A 20,859-nucleotide genomic window follows, 5' to 3' on the forward strand; every position below is an offset into this window, starting at 1 on the left:
GAATTGTAGGCCATTGTTGGAGTCAATGGATAAAATAGTGCCCCAAGGGCCAGATAAAGGCAAGCAAAGGGCCACATCTGGCCCTGGGGCCACAGTTTGGAGACCACTGCTTTAGAGCATATCAATCCATTTCTTTTGTTACAAGTACAGAGAATACCTGTTAATCTGTCAGAAGTGCTGTTGTATGTGTGAGTGTTATCAGCCATACTCCCATTCTCTGATCTCGACAGCATAAAGGTTAATTCTTCTGTAGCCCAACACAGGAAGTGCGCCGAGGACTCAGGACAGCTCTGAAATACTGAAAAGATTTTTTTTGCACTTATCAAACAAATATAACAAAAAGCTTTTAATAGTATATTGAACAGACCAAAAGGGAGCTAATAATTGTTGGGGCTTACATGCACTGTAACAGCTTGTAGGCAATACACAAGGACACGTGCTAGTACAATATATCACAGGATGTATTTGTCATACACAGCTGTGTGATCTTATACGACTGAAGTGTCTTAGCGATGTGCAGTGATCCATTGCCTTTTGGTGGGTTTGTATGAGCCCTTTACATAATATTGTATGTTTGTTCAGAGCTTTGTATGAATACTGCATCACTGAGCATTGTTCTGTGCTGGGGAGAGGGGGTCGGTGCCAGCAAAATAGTGCTGAGTGGTTCACAGTGTGACCTGGTGGTGTGAATCAGCTGCAACCACTCTCATTGTGACACTGTGACCTCAGCCCATGGGTTCTTCTCAGCTGTCCCTATCACTGTACCATCTCATAGGCATGGAGTTTGAGTAGCACACATCGGTCACCATGCAGGAATCTGCTAATTCCCTGGCGATGGACGGGTACTGCAGCAACGTGCCAGCCTTCCTCACCAAGCTGTGGACACTGGTAGAAGATCCCGAAACCAACCACCTTATATGCTGGAGCGTGGTAAGTGTTTCATTGGTGAGGCCCAGCTAATAAGGTTCAGAACTGTAGGGATTAGGGATGATATAGGGATTGTGTAAGTCTTTTCTATATACAGTACATAGAGGTTAATATCATACCCAGAGATGAAAAGAGAACAGAGTTAATATTTTAATTTCCTATTTGACCTTCATAAGTACACCTGCAGCCAAGAAAGATACCAGGTTGGTTAATCAAGAAAATACATTGATTATGAATTAATATTTAATTTTATGATATACATTTTGTCTTGTAATTCTACCTGAACCTGGCTCTTTTTGTGTATTTTAAATTTGGCTTTTGTTACCTACATTTAAAATTATTTTCATTAGAATTTATCTTAGAAAAATGTTTATTAATAAAAGGATTAAAGCATATTTAATCATGAAGGATGAGAAATGTTGTAAGTCTGTAGTAATATCCTGTGGGTTAATTAGCATATAATTGTGAACCCTTTTTCTGTATTAATGCATTGTGAGCCATCTAGTCTTAATAATAAAAAAATCATATTTCACAAACACGCATTTTACAATCTTTATTGAACAAATGGTGTAAACACCCGAGGTTATTGATGCAAAGACTGTGAACCCATGTATTTAATACATAGCAGATCTACATTACTGGCAATAATCTGTATGCAAAACTGTTCCAGTGTGTGTAAATCATTGGGGTGTCTAATCATGCCACAGCATTTCATTGACACTGAGGTCGGTACTGTAGTCTTGAGCATTCTTTCTATTTGAGATGCTCCGTAGTTGATACACTTCTGTATTTTGTAATATTATCATGCTGCATGACCCTTCTGTTTGACTTTTCAGAGCCAAATGTCCTGACATTCTGTTGTAAAATGTCTTCAAACAATTGGAACTTATTAGCGATTGCAAGATGTAACATACTCGCTTTACCATGCTTCACAGTTGAGATATGGTTATAGTGGTGGTATTAAATGCATTGTTGCTTCTTGGCATAACACTTGGCATAACATATGGTTCTGCTTTTTTTTAAGCTGTTCACTGATCATTGTCCCTCTAATGCCTAGTAGACATTGGACAATAATACTGCTTTCGTAGCTAAATGCCAACAACGGGGCACAATTCCTCCCACTGACTCCAACAATGAGGCACTATTCCTCCCCTAATAACAAAGATGGGGAATTGTTTACTACCACTGATGTCAAGGCATTTGCTAGTCCCTCTTGCCACAGTCTGCCCCCCCCCCCCCCCCCCCCCCAAGGTCTGAAGGACAATAAACTGGCCCTTTGTTTAGAAAGTTTGGAGACCTCTGCTCTAAAGGTATGCACAAAAACCTATAGATAAAAGTGAAAATAAGACAAGTCCATAAACGTTCCAAAAATATATGTGTATTAGCTGTGCAACCTCAGTGACAGCTCCCCATAGAGCGAAGCAAATTCTTTAGGAAACAAAAAGGTAACACAAGGGGGCGACAGATTAAGTGTAGCAGATGAAACAAATGAGAAAGTGCAGCACAAACCACCATATGATAATCCAAATGTCATAAAATAACACATGTAAATGATAATATACTGATAGACTGTGTATCAATAGCCCACATCAATAAGACATGTATATAACAATACATGAATTGCATAAATACGTGATAAGCCCAAAATATGATGCTGTCACCAGCGTGTTTCACGGTGGGGATGGTGTGTTCTGGGTGATGTGCAGTGTTGTTCAGTTGTTTCTTTTGATATACCCATAAACATGAGGTTATCAGGAGCAAGATATGTGGGCAGGATCTTCATTGCAACCCTAGGCTTCACTTTCACTTGATTGAGGGTTGTATGGTATGTGCTTGCATTGTTGATTGTCGGACACCATTTCTAGAGTAGTGATCGATTCTGACTAATTGTAAACTATCTGCTAGTCTGTGAATTGATGGGGGGGTCCAAGTCCTTAGAAATTCTTTTGTAACATTTTACAGCCTTGAGAGCGCCAACAACATTTTCTAATGGGATTGCTGCACTGAAATCTCTTTTGATCAAGCCATGTTGCACTTGAATTTTGATGTTTTTGCTATGGCAGGACAGATCAAGGAAGTCCCTGAGTGGAATACTAGACTCATTAATTGAAAAGGAAATGTTCAATCATTTTTTTTTTTATTCAGCTGTTTTTATTTGTCATTATGATTTATGAACTACAGTATTCATGTAGAAAAAATACAATATATACGTATAGTATTTATATAGTAGTTGAAGTATAAGGTTTAATTAATAAACTGTATCACATCATACTCTCTTTCACTGGTGTATCCACTCTCAGTATCATTCCTGGCAAAATAAAAAAAAAAAAAAAAATAGGCAATGATGCAAGCAGTGAAGCATGAGTTGTTCAATGTATATACAGCAGCAGCAGAAAATCCATATTAGTCCTTCTCCTTGACAGGTACATCAGGGGTTAATTTCCACTAGCTCCAAAACATTCAGTGCAGCACCTCAGGAGACTGACGAGATCTTTAGAGTAACAAAACAAACAGACAGCAGAGGGCGCAATCTAAGCGTAGTAAACATATATTTATTGAATAAAAAGACAATTGGCAACTCACAAACATCAGAAGAATAAATGCCTGTCAACAATATCTCAATCTGGTGGTCTGCTGCTGGAACCACAGTATCACAGATGCAGAGCAGGGGCGTAACTACCACCATAGCGACCCATGCAGGCGCTATGGGGCCCGCAGCCGAGTGGGGCCCAGTGAGGATAAGAGCACTGCCGGCACAGTCTCCCAGCCAGGGGAAGAGAGAGGAAAGGAAGAGGAAAGCTGTCCGTATCAGCAGAGAGCTGAATTGCCCGATGTAAGAGCTTTCATTAGAACTTCCAGTGTATAGCTCCACCTTTTGGCCTGGTGCCTTTGATAGACAGAACGCCGATCCAATGCGGGACATGTGATGTCATCAAAGGCGTTGGGCCATGAGGTGGGGCTATGTGACGATGAGCCCCGGGAAGACAGGAAATTCAAATGAAAGCTATTACAGCGGGCAATCCCACTCTCTGCTGATACGGGTGGCTTGCCTCTTCCTCTGCATAGGTGAGGCTGTATGGGGCACAGGCAGACCAGGCTGTATTGGGCACAGGTCACGCTGTATGGGGCACAGGTCACGCTGTATTGGGCACAGGTCACGCTGTATGTGGCACAGGTCACGCTGCATTGACACTAGGGCAGCTGTGGGGGGGGGGGGGCTGTTTGCAGGGGGGCCCCATACAACATTTTGCTATGGGGCCCTGCTATTTCTAGTTACGCCCCTGATGCAGAGAATCCAGTCCACAATGTGCAGCTAGAAGCACCGACCCAGGAACAACCAGGAAGCAGGGAAGCTTCTCTGACAGGTGTGGGAAGTCCATGACATCACACGCCAGGAGGGGTGAAGGGAGTGCTACGCATTTCGAGGCGATCCTGCCTCTTTCTCAAACACTTTAGTGCACTGCTGGAGTGTAGACAGCTTATCTTATCTGTGAAAGTATCTTTAAGTCCTCTCTGCAGCAACCTGAATTCCATGTGATATACTTCTGGTGTCCATAGATACTTCATAATTATAGAGTCCTTTATGGCCTAATAATCATCATTCTTTCCAGTTGACCAGAGTTTTGCCTCTCAGCTCTGACGCCAGATACCAGGCCCAGCATGTAGGCAAGCGGTAAGACGACACATTTGTTCATAGGATAGCAGATCACTATCAATATCGCTGTCCTCCTTCATGAGTGGAAATTTGGCTGCATTGCTCATAGCCAAATGTGCTTCCCTGTATTCAAGGGTACCGAGTGTCTGATCCTGTTGTTGTTGGAGTTTAGCCATCTCCATTTGCACCTGAAACAGACAGAGATCCCTCTGATTCAAACTCCTCCAGAATCAACTGTGTCTGAATATCTGCCTTATTTAACTCACAAATTCTACGTTACTCCCCAGGCGCTCCTTTGTTTTGCCCTATGTTCTCATCTGCCTTGCTTGGCACACATTTGTTGGATTGTCTTTTTTCGTTTTCTTGTACTTGTGTACAGCAAAGAATAGGATCGGATGGTGACTGTTGCTATATGTCTCAGTATAACAATAAATGCAGTTGAGTATCTCCAAGAACTTCTTCTACAGACATTACCATCTCTTAGTGCTGGGTTGGTTACTTAAAGGCTGAAGGATTTTTACCTCCGTGCATTCTTTGCATGAAGGTAAAAAACTTTCTGTGTGCTGCTCCCTCCACAGCCCCCCTAATACTTACTTGAGCCCCTTCTCGATCTAACGATGTGCACAAGAGCCCCAGGACTCCCTCTCCTTATTGGCTGAGACAGAAGGGGGAGCTCTTGGCCAGTCAGCCAATGAGGAGAGTGTGGGTGTGAAGCCAAGCCTTAGCTCGATGTGTCTTATAGACACATGGAGCAGGGCTCATGAGTGAGCAAGCACCAGTGCCCCTACAGCAAGCGGCTTGCTATTGGGGGCACTAGTCAAGGGAGAGGAACCAGGAATGCCAGCAGGGTACCCGAGAAGAAGAGCATCGGAGCTGCTCTGTCCAAAACCACTGCACAGAGCAGGTAAGTACAACCTGTTTGTTTTTATTTTTTTATATACCACTTTAATGTTCTTATGCTCTAATTAGAACAATCCTACAAAGCTGCAAATAAGCTGACAAATATGGTCCAAATAGATTTATTCCACCACACTGCCAACCAATATTTGATTATTACACTCTCAGAATTCCATCCTGTGCAGAAATTTTCCTGCTGTTGAACATCAATTTAAGCACCAGCAGACTGACCATCGTTAGGGTAGGTTTAAAGGAGAAGTACAGCCAAAGCCACAGACTTCACCCCATTGTCTGCTGAAAATGCGTCACAGGAGTGCAAAACGAACTGCACTCCTGTGACCCGTTTTCAACAGACAGCAGGCTGAAGTCCGCTCTCTGCTGACATCACAGAGTCGGTCCAGGCTCGGGCGTCATGACCATAGAGTCGGGATCCGCCCAGATCCCTGGACCGGCACCCGGCTCAATCTCTCTCAGCGAAACGCTGAAAGCCTGAGCCGGCTGCTCCCGCCCCCTCCAAAGCCCGGTGCTCCAGTGAGTGAGGAGGGGACAGAGCAGAGGGTCGATGAGTGACCAGCTCTCTGCTCACGGAGCTGTGAGAACCGAGCGATCGGCAGTGTTCAATCGCTCGAATCACGGTGTTAGAGGCTCATACTTCTCTCTTAACTTTGCAGTTAACCTTTTACACACACAAACACACAGACTAGCCATCACCACATGTTTTAATGGAAACACGCATCATTCAGAGCATCTGCTGTTGTAATTCCGCCCTTTGGGAAATGTCTGTGACATTCACTACCACATTCAGACAGGAATGTAACAGTGATATCAGATATGATAGCTCTCTACCGAGGAAACATTTTCTAAAGGTCTGATTACAGCATTCAGAGATTAAGTGTAATGGTCTTTTAAATATTATTTTAAAGAAAAGAAAGACTGTGCAAGAAAACATTTACAAAGAAAATATAACAAAACGGAAAGAGTAAACGGTAAAAGAAACATGTAATCCAATAAACGAAACATGGCGCCAATCAAGTACAAATAAAGTAAAATGTTGAGTGAAAGCTGCCCCTTCAACAAGTGGAATAAATCACCTAACAATCAATTAGAACATAGAAAAGGTCAGTGCTAACTCTCATATGCTTATGACTATGAATATAGTGCATAACATACAGTCAGGTCCATAAATATTGGGACATTGACACAATTCTTATCTTTTTGGCTCTATACACCACCACAATGGATTTGAAATGAAACAAACAAGATGTGCTTTAACTGCAGACTTTCAGCTTTAATTTCAGGGTATTTACATCCAAATCAGGTGAATGGTGTAGGAATTACAACAGTTTGTATATGTGCCTCCCACTTTTTAAGGGACCAAAAGTAATGGGACAGATTAACAATCATCCATCAAACTTTCACTTTTTAATATTTGGTTGCAAATCCTTTTCAGTCAATTACAGCCTGAAGTCTGGAACACATGGACATCACCAGACGCTGGGTTTCATCCCCGGTGATGCTCTGCAAGGCCTTTACTGCAACTGTCTTCAGTTCCTGCTTGTTCTTGGGGCATTTTCCTTTCAGTTTTCACTGATGAGGTGGTATGCTTTGGATCATGAGCAGTTCCTTTCCTTCTCTGTACTCTTCTCTTCCCATCACTCTGGTATAAGTTGATCTTGGTCTCATCTGTCCATACGATGTTGTTCCAGAACTGTGAAGGCTTTTTTAGATGTTGTTTGGCAAACGCTAATCTGGCCTTCCTGTTTTTGAGGCTCACCAATGGTTTACATCTTGTGGTGAACCCTCTGTATTCACTCTGGTGAAGTCTTCTCTTGATTGTCGACTATGACACACATACACCTACCTCCTGGAGAGTGTTCTTGATCTGGCCAACTGTGGTGAAGGGTGTTTTCTTCACCAGGGAAAGAATTCTTCGGTCATCCACCACAGATTTTTTCTGTAGTCTTCCGGGTCTTTTGGTGTTGCTCAGCTCACCGGTGCGTTCTTTCTTTTTAAGGATGTTCCAAACAGTTGATTTGGCCACACCTAATGTTTTTGCTATCTCTCTGATGGGTTTGTTTTGTTTTTTCAGCCTAATGATGGCTTGCTTCACTGATAGTGACAGCTCTTTGGATCTCATATTGAGAGTTGACAGCAACAGATTCCAAATGCAAATAGCACACTTGAAATGAACTCTGGACCTTTTATCTGCTCCTTGTAAATGGGATAATGAGGGAATAACACACACCTGGACATGGAACAGCTGAGCAGCCAATTGTCCCATTACTTTTGATCCCTTAAAAAGTGGGAGGCACATATACAAACTGTTGTAATTCCTAAACCATTCACGTGATTTGGATGTAAATACCCTCAAATTATAGCTGAAAGTCTGCAGTTAAAGCAGATCTTGTTATTTTCATTTCAAATCCATTGTGGTGGTGTATAGAGACAAAAAGATTAGAATTGTGTCGATGTCCCGATATTTATGGACCTGATTGTATAACCACACAAAGGATAAAATCATACAATAAATTATCCTCATGTAGTGGAATAAACATACCAATACACCATATAGTGACAGGTACTCTTAAAGCCGAGTTCCACACAAAAATGGAACTTCCGCTTTAAGTGATGGTGACCCCCTGACATGCCACATTTGGCATGTCATTTTTTTTTTGGGGAGGGCGTATACCCTCTTTTTAGAGGCATCCCAGATCTTGTCTGGTCTGTTCTCTTGTCTGGTCTGTGCTGCTATTACCTGTTAGGGAAAGGCATTGAACTAAATGTCTAACCATGACATAGCAAAAGGATATGTATGCACCAAACTGAGCCCTTCGGGACAAACAATTTGGGGGGACTTTGTAGCCATTAGAAATGCCCATCAAGTGTCCACTTTTAGCATATGTGTGAAGAAACTTCAGATTTTAAAATAGAAAAGGGTCCTCCTGGCATTTATCCCATTGAAATGCTGTAGCATGATCTAAAGCAGGCCATTAAAACAAAACAAGGAAGATGATCGCAGGCCATAATATATCTGTACAACCACTCACAACCATAGTGCAGCACTACAAGGCAAGAAGCCTATATAGATTGCGCAAATATGGCTTCCCCTAAATAAATCTATAATTACAAATTACACATAGAAACAATGCTTGTAAAATATGTAATTATTGATAAGATTATTACATGCAGCTAATTTCCGTATATGTACTGTATATCTAAAAAAAAAATAAAAAATAGTATATATTCCCTTTTATGTTTTAATCTTTTTATTAGGGATAACAAAAAATAAAAAGCATTAGGACACTGGGGATCAGTGTTTCAACAGCGAATAATAATTTGCTGTTGTAATACACCTGGGTGGGATCTGAGTGCATCCTCTGTGACCCGAGCCCCAGAGCTTTTTGTCAGCTGGAACTTGGTGGAACTCAGTTCCACCACCTCTGGCTCAAGTCCTTTGCACCCTGCTCAGCACTATCACTTCTGTGTTCACTTCTGTGTTTACAAGTGACAGCTTGTCTCTCAGCAGCTCTCACAAATCTGGTCTCCTGAGTGGCTCCCACTGAGTACGGATGGGGGCAAGGGAGATGTGGGTGCCTGGGGTGCAGTGCAGATTCTGACACCCTACTGGATGATCTCCCTGCAAGTTTGAGAGGCGGAGCCATTTACAGTGTGAGGGGAGGTCCTAGAGCCAGCTGGGATGAGGGGTGAAAGTGAGATGTGGATGAGGGATGCAGAAGTAAACAGTTGTGGAAGAAGGCTGAACGCTCCACTCTGTGTGTAGCGCACACCTGAACTCTGCACTCTGTATGCAGCGCACCCCTGAACTCTGCACATAGCACACCCATGAACTCTGCACTCTGTATGCAGTGCACCCCTGAACTCTGCACATAGCACACCCATGAACTCTGCACTCTGTATGCAGCGCACCCCTGAACTCTGCACATAGCACACCCATGAACTCTGCACTCTGTATGCAGCGCACCCCTGAACTCTGCACATAGCACACCCATGAACTCTGCACTCTGTATGCAGCGCACCCCTGAACTCTGCACGTAGCACACCCATGAACTCTGCACTCTGTATGCAGCGCACCCCTGAACTCTGCACGTAGCACACCCATGAACTCTGCACTCTGCATTACCAGAAAAAAAGTGGGTACATTATCTCTGAGGGAATTTGGTTTTATTACACAAGCTGCTATCTCAGTGTATTTAAATGGAGCAATGTGAGTCATGTTTTTGTGGTCAAAGTCAAGAAATGCTACTGCAGTTTTATCAGCCATTTTATCGGCCATGTCCTGTGTGCAAATTTTTCGGTAAAGACATTCTTGTTTGTCTTCGGTTGTCATCAGTCTCGTTCTTGCTCATTGAGTTGTACTGGCTTGTGACCAAGAATGTATCTTGGTCACAAGGTGAACTTAAATCAGTTATGAAATACTTTTATAAGCGAAATAGTCAAAGAACACAATTCAGTTTTTAGCCCCTAGCCAGAATCTTTAGTTATTTGAATTTCATCTTCTTTACAGATAATTCCAAATGTATCTCTTAAAATGTACCTCTACTTTAAGTAGAACTAAAGGCCAAAAACATTTTTTCCCCCGTGCTCAGGAGGTCAGCACTACAATATTATGTTTTTTTTTTGTTTTGTAAGAACGTGTGCTTTCAAGAATAAGTTCAACTTTAAAAAAAAAAACATTTTTTGCAGTTAAAAAAAAATGCATTAACTATTTGCTTTTTGTAGGAGCCTGAAAAGCATTACAGCAGCAATCAGCAGGTCTCCTGCAGACTGTCAGTGTAAGCTGTCTGCCCCCATACATTGTACAGGCATGCAGTTTCACACTGACAGGAAGAATCAATGAACTTCCACAGCGCTCAACAGCACCGTAATAGTTCATTGAGAACTACAAGTGACCAGTCGCAAAGGATGTCCGTACTTGTAGTTCATTCATTCCCAGAACTCTGTGAATGTCTGACGCGGTCATGTGGGCGGAGCCCTGCACAGCCACGCTCTTTTCACAAAATTACAGCATGTATGGGGAACTTCTCCCCATACTGCTGTCATAGGGAGGGGGTAATCAGGGAGTGGCTGAAGTAGTGGGAACATGTTACATGTTCCACCCTAAAAAATGGCTGGAAAATGTAACATATTCCCAAAGGTAAATTTATCCTTTAAGGCAAACGAGTCACTTAAAAGTGAAGTTATTTCTTTTTTTTTTTTATATCATATTTACCTAGGTGGATGCAGCATCGGTCCAATGCTGCATCTGTTCCCCAGTGCCTCTAAGGCTGAGAACCAAGCGATCTAACACCACTGATCGCTCGTTTCCCAGTGCTCCGTGAGCAGAGAGCTGGAGACTGTCAGTCACCGGCTCTCTACTCCCCCTCCCCTCCACTCACTGGAGTGCTGGACTGTGGTGGGGACGGGAGAGGCTCAGGCTCTCAGGGGCTCACTATAAAGCAAAATATATTCATGCGTTTGCTGAAAAATGATTATCTAAATGGTGATGAAATTAAATAATGATTATCTAAAAGGTAAAGCAATTAAATGATATAATGACAATCAATCACCATATACATTAATTAGGTATCACTAATAGCTGAGTGACAAATGATTAGAAAAATGAAAGGCTGAACCAGGTACTGGTCTAGGGTTCTGGGTGGATCCTGACCGTATGATTGCGATTTTTCCCCAGCCTGGATCGGATCTGTGCTGTCAGCCAACAGCGGGCTTTAGCACATAACATAATACGTGGCACATATTTGTGAAGTGGAAGGAAAATGATAAATGTTTTTCAAATTTTTTACAAATAAATATCTGAAAAGTGTGGCGTGCATTTGTATTCAGCCCCCTGAGTCAATACTTTGTAGAACCACCTTTCTCTGCAATTACAGCTGCAAGTCTTTTTGGGGATGTCTCTACCAGCTTTGCACAGCTAGAGAGTGACATTTTTGTTCATGCTTCTTTGCAAAATATCTCAAGCTCTGTCAGATTGGATGGAGAGTGTCTGTGAACAGCAATTTTCATGTCTTGTCACAGATTCTCAATTGGATTTAGGTCTGGACTTTGACTGGGCCATTCTAACACATGAATATGCTTTGATCTAAACCATTCCATTGTAGCTCTGTCTGTATGTTTAGGGTCATTGTCCTGCTGGAAGGTGAACCTCCGCCCCAGTCTCAAGTTTTTTGCAGACTCTTATGCCGCGTACACACGAGCGGACATTTCAACCGCACTGGTCCGACGGACTTTCGGCGGACTTCCGACGGACTTTCCCAACGAACGGACTTGCCTACACACGATCACACCAAAGTCCGACGGATTCGTACTTGATGTCGTACGACCGGACTAAAATAAGGAAGTTAATAGCCAGTAGCCAATAGCTGCCCTAGCGTCAATTTTTGTCCGTCAGACTAGCATACAGACGAGCCCGAGTCCGTCGGAAAGATTTGAAACATGTTCCAAATCTAAAGTTCATCAGATTTTCGACCGAAAAAGTCAGCTGCAGGTCCGATGAAGTCCACACACGGACGAATTGTCCACCGGACTCGGTCCGTCGGACCAGTCCGGTCAAAAAGTCAGCTCGTGTGTACGCGGCATTACAGGTTTTCTTCTAATGCCCCGTACACACGGTCGGATTTTCCGATGGAAAATGTCTGATCGGAGCGTGTTGTCGGAAATTCCGACCGTGTGTGGGCTCCATCGGACATTTTCCATCGGATTTTCCGACACGCAAAGTTGGAGAGCAGGAGATCAAATTTTCCGACAACAAAATCCGTTGTCAGAAATTCCTATCGTGTGTACACAAATCCGACAGACAAAGTGCCACGCATGCTCAGAATAAATAAAGAGATGAAAGCTATTGGCCACTGCCCCGTTTATAGTCCCGACGTACGTGTTTTACGTCACCGCGTATAGAACGATCGGATTTTCCGACAACTTTGTGTGACCGTGTGTATGCAAGACAAGTTTGAGCCAACAACCGTCGGAAAAAATCCTAGGATTTTATTGTCGGAATGTCCGAACAAAGTCCGACCGTGTGTACGGGGCATAATGCCGCGTACACACGAGCGGACTTTCCGGCATACTTGGTCCGGTGGACCAGAGTCCGCCAAACAATCCAATTCGTGTGTAGGCTCCGGCGGACTTTTTTTTCCCAAAAGTCCACCGTACCTAGATTTGAAATATGTTTCAAATCTTAGTCCGCCGGACTTCGTTCCTGAGGGAAAGTCCGTTCGTCTGTATGCTGGTCCGACGTACAGGGTATTGCATCTCGCGCTCGCCGCAATAGAAAAAACAAATAATTTTCCTATTGCGGCAAGTGCGGGGCATACCAGGCCCTTAGGTCTTGTATGGATTTTAAGGGGTAGGGTCCCCCCTAAAATCCATATCAGACCCCGATCCAAGCACGCAGCCCGGCCGGTCAGGAAAGGGGGTGGGGACGAGCGAGCGCCCCCCCTCCTGAACCGTTCGAGGCCGCATGCCCTCAACATGGGGGGGGTGCTTTGGGGGAGGGGGGTACCCTATACTCATTCACATAGGGTGGGGGGCCGGGATCTGGGGGCCCTCTTATTAAAGGGGGCTCCCGGATTCTGATAAGCGCCCCACCTGCAGACCCCGACAACCAACGGCCAGGGTTATCGGGAAGAGGCCCTTGTCCTCATCAACATGGGGACAAGGTGCTTTGGGATGGGGGGCCCCGCAGGGCGCCCCCCCCAAAGCACCCACCCCCCATGTTGAGGGCATGCGGCCTGGTATGGTTCGGGGGGGGGGGGGCTCGCTCGTCCCCACCCCCTTTCCTGACCAGCCGGGCTGCGTGCTCAGATCCGGGTCTAGTATGGATTTTAGGGGGGACCCTACACTGTTTTTTCAGCGTAGGGGGTTCCCTTTATAATCCATACCAGACTTAAGGGCCTGGTATGCCCCGCGAAGGGGCTCGCATGGTGTCAATCTCGCCGATAAAAGCGGCGAGATTCACTTCCTTTTCTAGTCCCGTCGTACCCGAGTCACGTTCAAAATGAACGGACTTGGCCGTGTGTGGGCAAGTTCGTTCATTCTGAAAGTCTGCCGTAACTCCGGCGAAAGTCCGGCGGAAAGACCGTCGGACCAAGTCTGCTGGAAAGTCCGATCGTGTGTACGAGGCATAAGATTGCCCTGTATTTGACTCCATCCATCTTCCTACCAGCTTCCCTGTCCCTGCTGAAGAAAAGCATCCCCACAACATGATGCTGCCACCACCATGTTTCACAGTGGGGATGGTGTGTTCAGGATGCTGTGCAGTGTTAGTTTTCCGCCACACATAGCATTTTGCTTTTAGGCCAGAAAGTTCAATTTGGGTCTCATCTGACCAGAGCACCTTCTTCCACATGTTTGCTGTGTTTCCCACATGGCTTCTCGCAGACTTCAAGCATGACTTCTTATGGCTTTCTTTCAACAATGGCTTTCTTCTTGCCACTCTTCCATAAAGGCCAGATTTGTGGAGTGCACGACTAATAGTTGTCCTGTGGACAGATTCTCCCACCTGAGCTGTGGATCTTTGAATCTCCTCCAGAGTTACCATGGGCCTCTTGGCTGCTTCTATGATTAAGTGTTCTGTGAGATGTTCAAAGCTTGGGATATTTTTTTATAACCTAACCCTGCTTTAAACTTCTCCACAAATTTATCCCTGACCTGTCCGGTGTGTTCCTTGGCCTTCATGATGCTGTTTGTTCACTAAAGTTCTCTAACAAACCTCAGAGGGCTTCACAGAACAGCTGTAATTATACTGAGATTAAATTACACACAGGTGGACTCTATTTACTATTTAGCTGACTTCTGAAGGAAATTTGTTCCACTAGATTTTAGAAAGGGTTATCAGAGTAAAGGGGGCTGAATACAAATGCACGCCACACTTTTCACATATTTATCTGTAAAAAAATTTGGAAAACCATTTATCATGTTCCTTCCACTTCACAATTGTGTGCCACTTTGCGTTGGTCTATCACATAAAATCCCAATAAAATACATTTACGTTTTTGGTTGCAACATGACAAAATGTGAAGAATTTCAAGGGGTGTGAATACTTTTTCAAAGCACTGTAGTGCACAAATCTGGATTATGTAACATACAGAGTGCAGGTGTTCCATCTATGAACTGCTACTCATCAGCAGCTCATGAATCTTACTACTGGACATAAGTAAAATGGAAATATCAAAGGACCTGGATTACAGAAATACATTTTATGTTGTTAGGTGTAGCTTACATTCTATCTTACAAAGTTTTCATTTGGTGGATATACCCTTTACATTGGTAGCTTTCCAACAAGAAGGCACATTCTGTTTTGTCTGGAATGCCGCGTACACACGATCGGAATTTCCATCAGAAAAAACATGGATGGTTTTTCTAATGGAATTCCGCTCAAGCTTGCCTTGCATACACACGGTCACACAAAAGTTCTCGGAACTTTCGACCGCCAAGAACGCGGTGATGCACAGTAGGTGCCGCCGATATTGTGTCAATCTCGCCGCTGTTAGCGGCGAGATTGACAACCACGAGCCCCGTCGCGGGAGCCAGCGCCGAGCTATGTCGCTCCTCCCGCTGGCCGCCCCCAATACATTCCTATGGATAAGCTGCATCTCGTGGGGGCGGCGAGCGCGAGAAGCACAGCCTCGCAGCGGTGATTTCCAGCGCGAAGTTGATTGCTTCCGAGCATGCATTAAATTGTTTCCGAGCATGCGTGATTTTTTGCGCGTCCGAATTGCATACAGACAAACGCATTTTCGGATAGGAACTTTTCCCGACCGAAAAATAGAGAACATGATCTTTTGCTGGCTGGAATTCCGCCAGCAAAAGACCGATGGAGCATACACGCGATCACAATTTCCGACAAAAAGCTCTCATCGGAGTTTTGCTGGCGGCATTTCCGATCGTGTGTACGTGGCATTAGAGTCATAGAGTACAACCACAGGTGCTTTTGCAAGACTTTTTTTATTTGAAGTTTATGAGCTGGCATATAGCCTCTAGGTATTTAGCTACTTGATGTGGGTTGGTCTGTAGTATCTGCCAGTTAGTACAAAATGAACTTTTATAAACCTGATGGCCTGTGTCAATGTGTTATAATAACTCGACTACCCACAGATGACTGATCCTAGCACAGGTCATTGTATTTGTATGCTGCAGATTTTGTCCAACAGACACAGTAGTAGGCTGTCTGCATTAAAAAAATATACATGTAGTAATTATTTGAATTTTCATTGTTTTTTAAAGCTAAACTACAGGAAAAATGCTGACCACACAGATGAAATACATGTAGGAGAGCTGTTATACCTGAAAAAGAAATGTATTTCCATAAATCCAGTCCTGAGATCAACACATCTCTGCCACACAGCACAGACCTGCCTGCTAGGGCAGTAGACTTTATCTTTTTCAGCTGCACTTTCACTTACCTTAGGGTCTCCAGGGGCGGACTGACAACTCATTGGGCCCCCGGGCAATAGGAGATTATGGTGCCCCCCAGGCAATAGGAGATTATGGGGCCCCCAGGCAATAGGAGATTATGGGGCCCCCAGGCAGTAGGAGATTATGGGGCCCCCAGGCAATAGATTATGGGGACACACAGTATACACAAACACACACACAGTATACACACACAGACACACAATATACACACACAGTATACACACACAGAATACACATACACACACTGAAAAGGTACTAGAGAGGCGGGGCAGCTATAATCTTGGGATTTTTAAAAAAACACAGATTTTTACATACTGCCCCTGGTTTTATTGAGGCTGGCAACCCTGATGGGGCCCATCTAAATATTTATTATAAAAACATGTAGTCACTCACAGTAAAAACAGCAGAGTTGCGCATACGAAAGCCGGCCGGCATACAAGATGAGCGGAGCCCGTTCTCCTACTTCAAGAGTGTGGTGACGTCAGTGTGTACCTTCCCACGCACTAACGTCACCACGCTCTTGAAGTAGGAGAACGGGCTCCGCTTATCTTGTATGCCGGCCGGCTTTCGTATGCGCAACTCTGCTGTTTTTACTGTGAGTGACTACATGTTTTTATAATAAATATTTAGATGGTATTACACTATGGCTAGTCTTTCTTTCCTCTGAGCAACCTGCGTTTCCATTGGAGTACATGGATACGTGGACACCGCGAGTGAGCCTGGAGATTTACCCCCCGCCATCTGAACACCAGGAGCGCCAGCAAGCTTAAAGGCCTTGGCTGGGCTATAGCCATTTGCCTTTTTAAGCTTGCCGTCTGGTAAGCTGAATCAACAGCTACGGTGGAGTAGCACTAATATCTATAGGCGCACAGTGGTGGTGTTTATGCTCTTAAAGGACACTAATTTTTTCCTTGATGTCATATATTATGGACTTTTAATTTTTAGCACAGTTTTTATATATAAGCTAATAAAGGGTCTGGAGGATATTAGTTATGAGGAAAGGTTGTGAGCACTGAACTTATTCTCTCTGGAGAAGAGACGCTTGATTAAGATTGATAAGATTTCAATTTACAAATACTGTACTGGTGACCCCACAATAGGGATACAACTTTTTTGCGGAAGGGAGTTCAATAAGACACGGGCCACTCATTAAAATTAGAAGAAAAGAGGTTTAAACTTAAACTGCGTAGAGGGTTCTTTACTGTAAGAGTGGCATGGATGTGGAATTTCCTTCCACAGGCGGTGGTTTCAGCAGGGGGGCATCAATAGTTTAAAAGTTTCAAAAAACTATTAGATAAGCACCTGAATGATCGCAACATACAGGGATATACAATGTAATACACACATAGGTTGGACTTGATGGACTTGTGTCTTTTTTCAACCTCACCTACTATGTAACTATGTGACTGTGCTACTTTAACCACTTCAGCCCCAGAAGATTTGGCTGCTCAATGACCAGGCCATTTTTTGCAATACGGCACTGCGTCGCTTTAACTTACGATTGCGCGGTCGTTCGACGCTGTACCCAAACAAAATAGCCGTCCTTTTTTTCCAACAAATAAAGCTTTCTTTTAGTGGTATTTTATCACCTCTGTGGTTTTTATTTTTTGCGCTATAAACAAAGGAAGAGCGACAGTTTTGAAAAAAAACACAATTATTTATTTACGAAAGGCAAATCCACTTTGCACTGAAAGTGCACTTGAAAGTGCAGTTGTTCTAAATCTAAGGGGTAGATCTGAAATGAGGGGAAGCTCTGCTGATTTTATTATCCAATCATGTGCAAGCTAAAATGCTGTTTTTTATTTTCCTTGCATGTCCCCCTCGGATCTACAGCGACTTTACTTCCAAGTGCACTTTCAAGTGCGCTTGTAGTGCAAAGTAGATTTGCCTTTAGAAAATAACCCCCAATATCTTTTACTTTTTGCTATAATAAATATCCCAAATTTAAAAAAAAAAATTTCCTCAGTTTGTATGTATTCTTCTACATATTTTTGGTAAAAAAAAATCGCAATTAGCGTATATTGATTGGTTTGCGCAAAAGCTATAGCTTCTACAAAATAGGGGATAGATTTATGGCATTTTTATTATTATTATTTTTTAAAATTCATTTATTTATTATTATTATCGGGACTGCGATATTGCGGCGGACAAATCGGACACTTTTGACACATTTTTGGGACCAGTGAAATTTATACAGCGATCGGTGCAATAAAAATGCACTTATTACTGTATAAATGTCACTGGCAGGGAAGGGGTTAACACTAGGGGGCGATCAAGGAGTTAACTGTGTTCCCTAGGTGTGTTCTAACTGTAGGGGAGATGGGACTGTCTAGGAAGAGAGAGAGATCGGTGTTCATACTTAGTATGAACACACGATCTGTCTCTACTCCCCTGAAAGAACTGGGATGTGTGTGTTTACAAACACACCTCACTGTTCTCGTTCTGTAACGAGCAATCGTGGGTGCCCGGCGGTCATTGCGCCCACGGACACTCGCACCGGGGACACGCTTTGGGCGCACACCGCCAGAGGCGTCTTAAAGAGCCGACCTACAGCTACGACGGCTCGGGAGTATAACTGCGGCTGCTGGTCTGGAAGCGGTTAAAGTGATTGTAAAGGCTAGTTTTTTTTTTTTTATTTAAAATAACAAATATATCATACTTACCTCCACTGTGCAGCTCGTTTTGCACAGAGTGGCCCCGATCCTTGACTCCTGGGGTCCCTTGGAGTCTCTCGCGGCTCCTCCTCACATCAGGTAACCCCCTAGGAGAAGCTCTCACCCAGGGGGTTACCTTGCAGGCACGCTCTCGAGTCCAGCATTCAGCATCCATAGACACGAATGCTGGACTCGGCCCCGCCCCCGATGCCTGTTCCATTGGATTTGATTGACAGCAGCAGGAGCCAATGGTTGCGCTGCTATCAATCTATCCAACCAAGAGCCGGGACCCCGTGCAGAAAGGGACAGCCCGTCTCCGCCGAGGGAAATATGGGGCTCAGGTAAGTAAAACGGGGGGCGGTGACTGCCAGAAGTTTTTTCATCTTAATGCATAGGATGCATTGAGGTGAAAAAACACAAGGGTTTACAACCCCTTTAACTGGCAACATTGTACCCAAATGAAATGTATATCATTTTTTTTTTTTTTACACAAAGAGAGCTGTCTTTTGACAGTATTTAATCATCACTGGGTTTTGTATTTACTATATAAGTGAAAAAATACCAAAAATTTGGAAAAAAAATATGTTTCTCTTAGATTCTATTATAAAAATTTGCAAATAAAAACCCTATCTTCATAAATTTAGGCCAAAATGTAGTCTGCTACATTTCCTCTGTAATAATAGGGCCACTTTCACACTGGGGCCACCGGAGCTTTAGTGCTAAAGAAGGGTTTAAAAGCACCCTGTTGCGGCCTCAGTGTGAAAGGTGCCTAACTCAGATCAGAGTATATGATGCAATGACTGCCTATCTCATTTCTTGAAGACCTACAATGCCAGAACCCCCATCGTTCTGGAAAGTAGACAGTCCAAGGTAGTTAGTAAGAGGCTTGGTTTTTTGAAGTTGTAATTTTATACAAATAAATACATATATATATATATATATATATATATATATATATATATATATAGATATATATATATAGATATAGGTAGATAGATAGATAGATCTATATCTATATCTATATATATCTATATAGATAGATCTATATATATATATATCTATAGATATATATATATATATCATTTTATTACATTTTCTAAACTCTTTTTCCTTTTTGACAATTTTTTTTTTTTACATGCTGCCATCCGAGTAATTTGGGGAGGGGGGGGCAGTGATCGTGTATTTTATTTTCTTGTTGCTTATTGCTCTTTCTGATTGCTTGTTACATTCATGACTCTTTTGGGTTGATTTACTAAAACTGAAGAGTGCAAAATCTGCTGCAGCTCTACATAGAAACCAATCAGATCCAATCAAATACTAAAGTCTCGTTTTTTTTTAGTTTTTCAGCCCAGATCCTCCTCTTCTTGGGTCCCTCTTCAGCGCTCCTGGCCCCTCCTTCCTGTTGAGTGCCCCCACAGCAAACAGCTTGTCATGAGGGCACCTGAGCCGACCCACAGCTCCCTGTGTCTGTTTAGACATGGAGCTGCTGCCCGGCCTGACCCGTTTCTCCCCTCATTGGCTGACTGACTTTGACAGCCGCAGGAGCCAATGGTGCCACACTGCTGTCTCAGCCAATAAGGAGGGGAGTCCCCGGCAGCCGAGACCCTCCTGCAACATCGCTGGATCTAGATGGGGTTCAGGTAAGTATTAGGGGGGCTGAGGGAGGCTGCTGCACACAGAGGTTTTTTTTATGCATAGAATGCATTAGGATACATAAAACTTCTGCCTTTAGAAACACTTTAATTGAACAAGCTGAAGTTAGAATCTGATTGGCTACAGTGCACAGCTGCAACAGATTTTGCATTCTCCAGCTTTAGTAAATCAACCGCCTTGGCTTGCAATTGTGATGCTGTGGTTGACCCACAGCTATCACATGGTACAGGGTGCTGTGATTGGCCCAGGTACCATGTAATCACTGGTGGCCAGTCACAGATCACATACAGTAGTAAACAATTATGTCATGAATGGATTCCATTGAACTGTTGGTCTCTAGGTTGCTCACAATGACCCAATACTGAGTAACGCAATCTGCTGTGTCCCGAGTAGATCATGCTGCTGGGGACCCCAAGGGGATGCGCCACAGTGCCTTGGGAAGCTTCCCACCAGCAGTAAATGTACTGTTGGCGGTCGTCAAATAGTTAAGAACATTTGTTAGATATTCTAATCACTAGTGTGGTCAAATTGCCTTTTGTGAGCCAGAGAGAGAAGCGAGGAGATGAATCAGCTGTGGGCCCGGGGCACCGGAGTACCCGGAGGAAACCCACGCAGGCACAGGGAGATCATGCAATCTCC

At 43.7% G+C, this 20,859-nt stretch overlaps 1 protein-coding gene across 1 annotated transcript in view; it reads left to right on the forward strand.

The window, feature by feature from the left end:
- The first annotated feature begins 762 nt into the window (after nucleotides 1-762).
- Nucleotides 763-20,859, forward strand: part of LOC141111740 (heat shock factor protein 4-like) — a 123,311-nt gene continuing 103,214 nt past the window's right edge. Inside the window, exon 1 of the mRNA XM_073603880.1 lies at nucleotides 763-930. Within this exon, the coding sequence (XP_073459981.1) occupies nucleotides 808-930 (123 nt within the window). The 5' untranslated portion in view covers nucleotides 763-807. The remainder of the gene's footprint in view (nucleotides 931-20,859) is intronic.

This window comes from Aquarana catesbeiana, linkage group LG11 (assembly GCF_042186555.1).
Source record: "Aquarana catesbeiana isolate 2022-GZ linkage group LG11, ASM4218655v1, whole genome shotgun sequence".
NCBI lineage: Eukaryota > Metazoa > Chordata > Amphibia > Anura > Ranidae > Aquarana > Aquarana catesbeiana.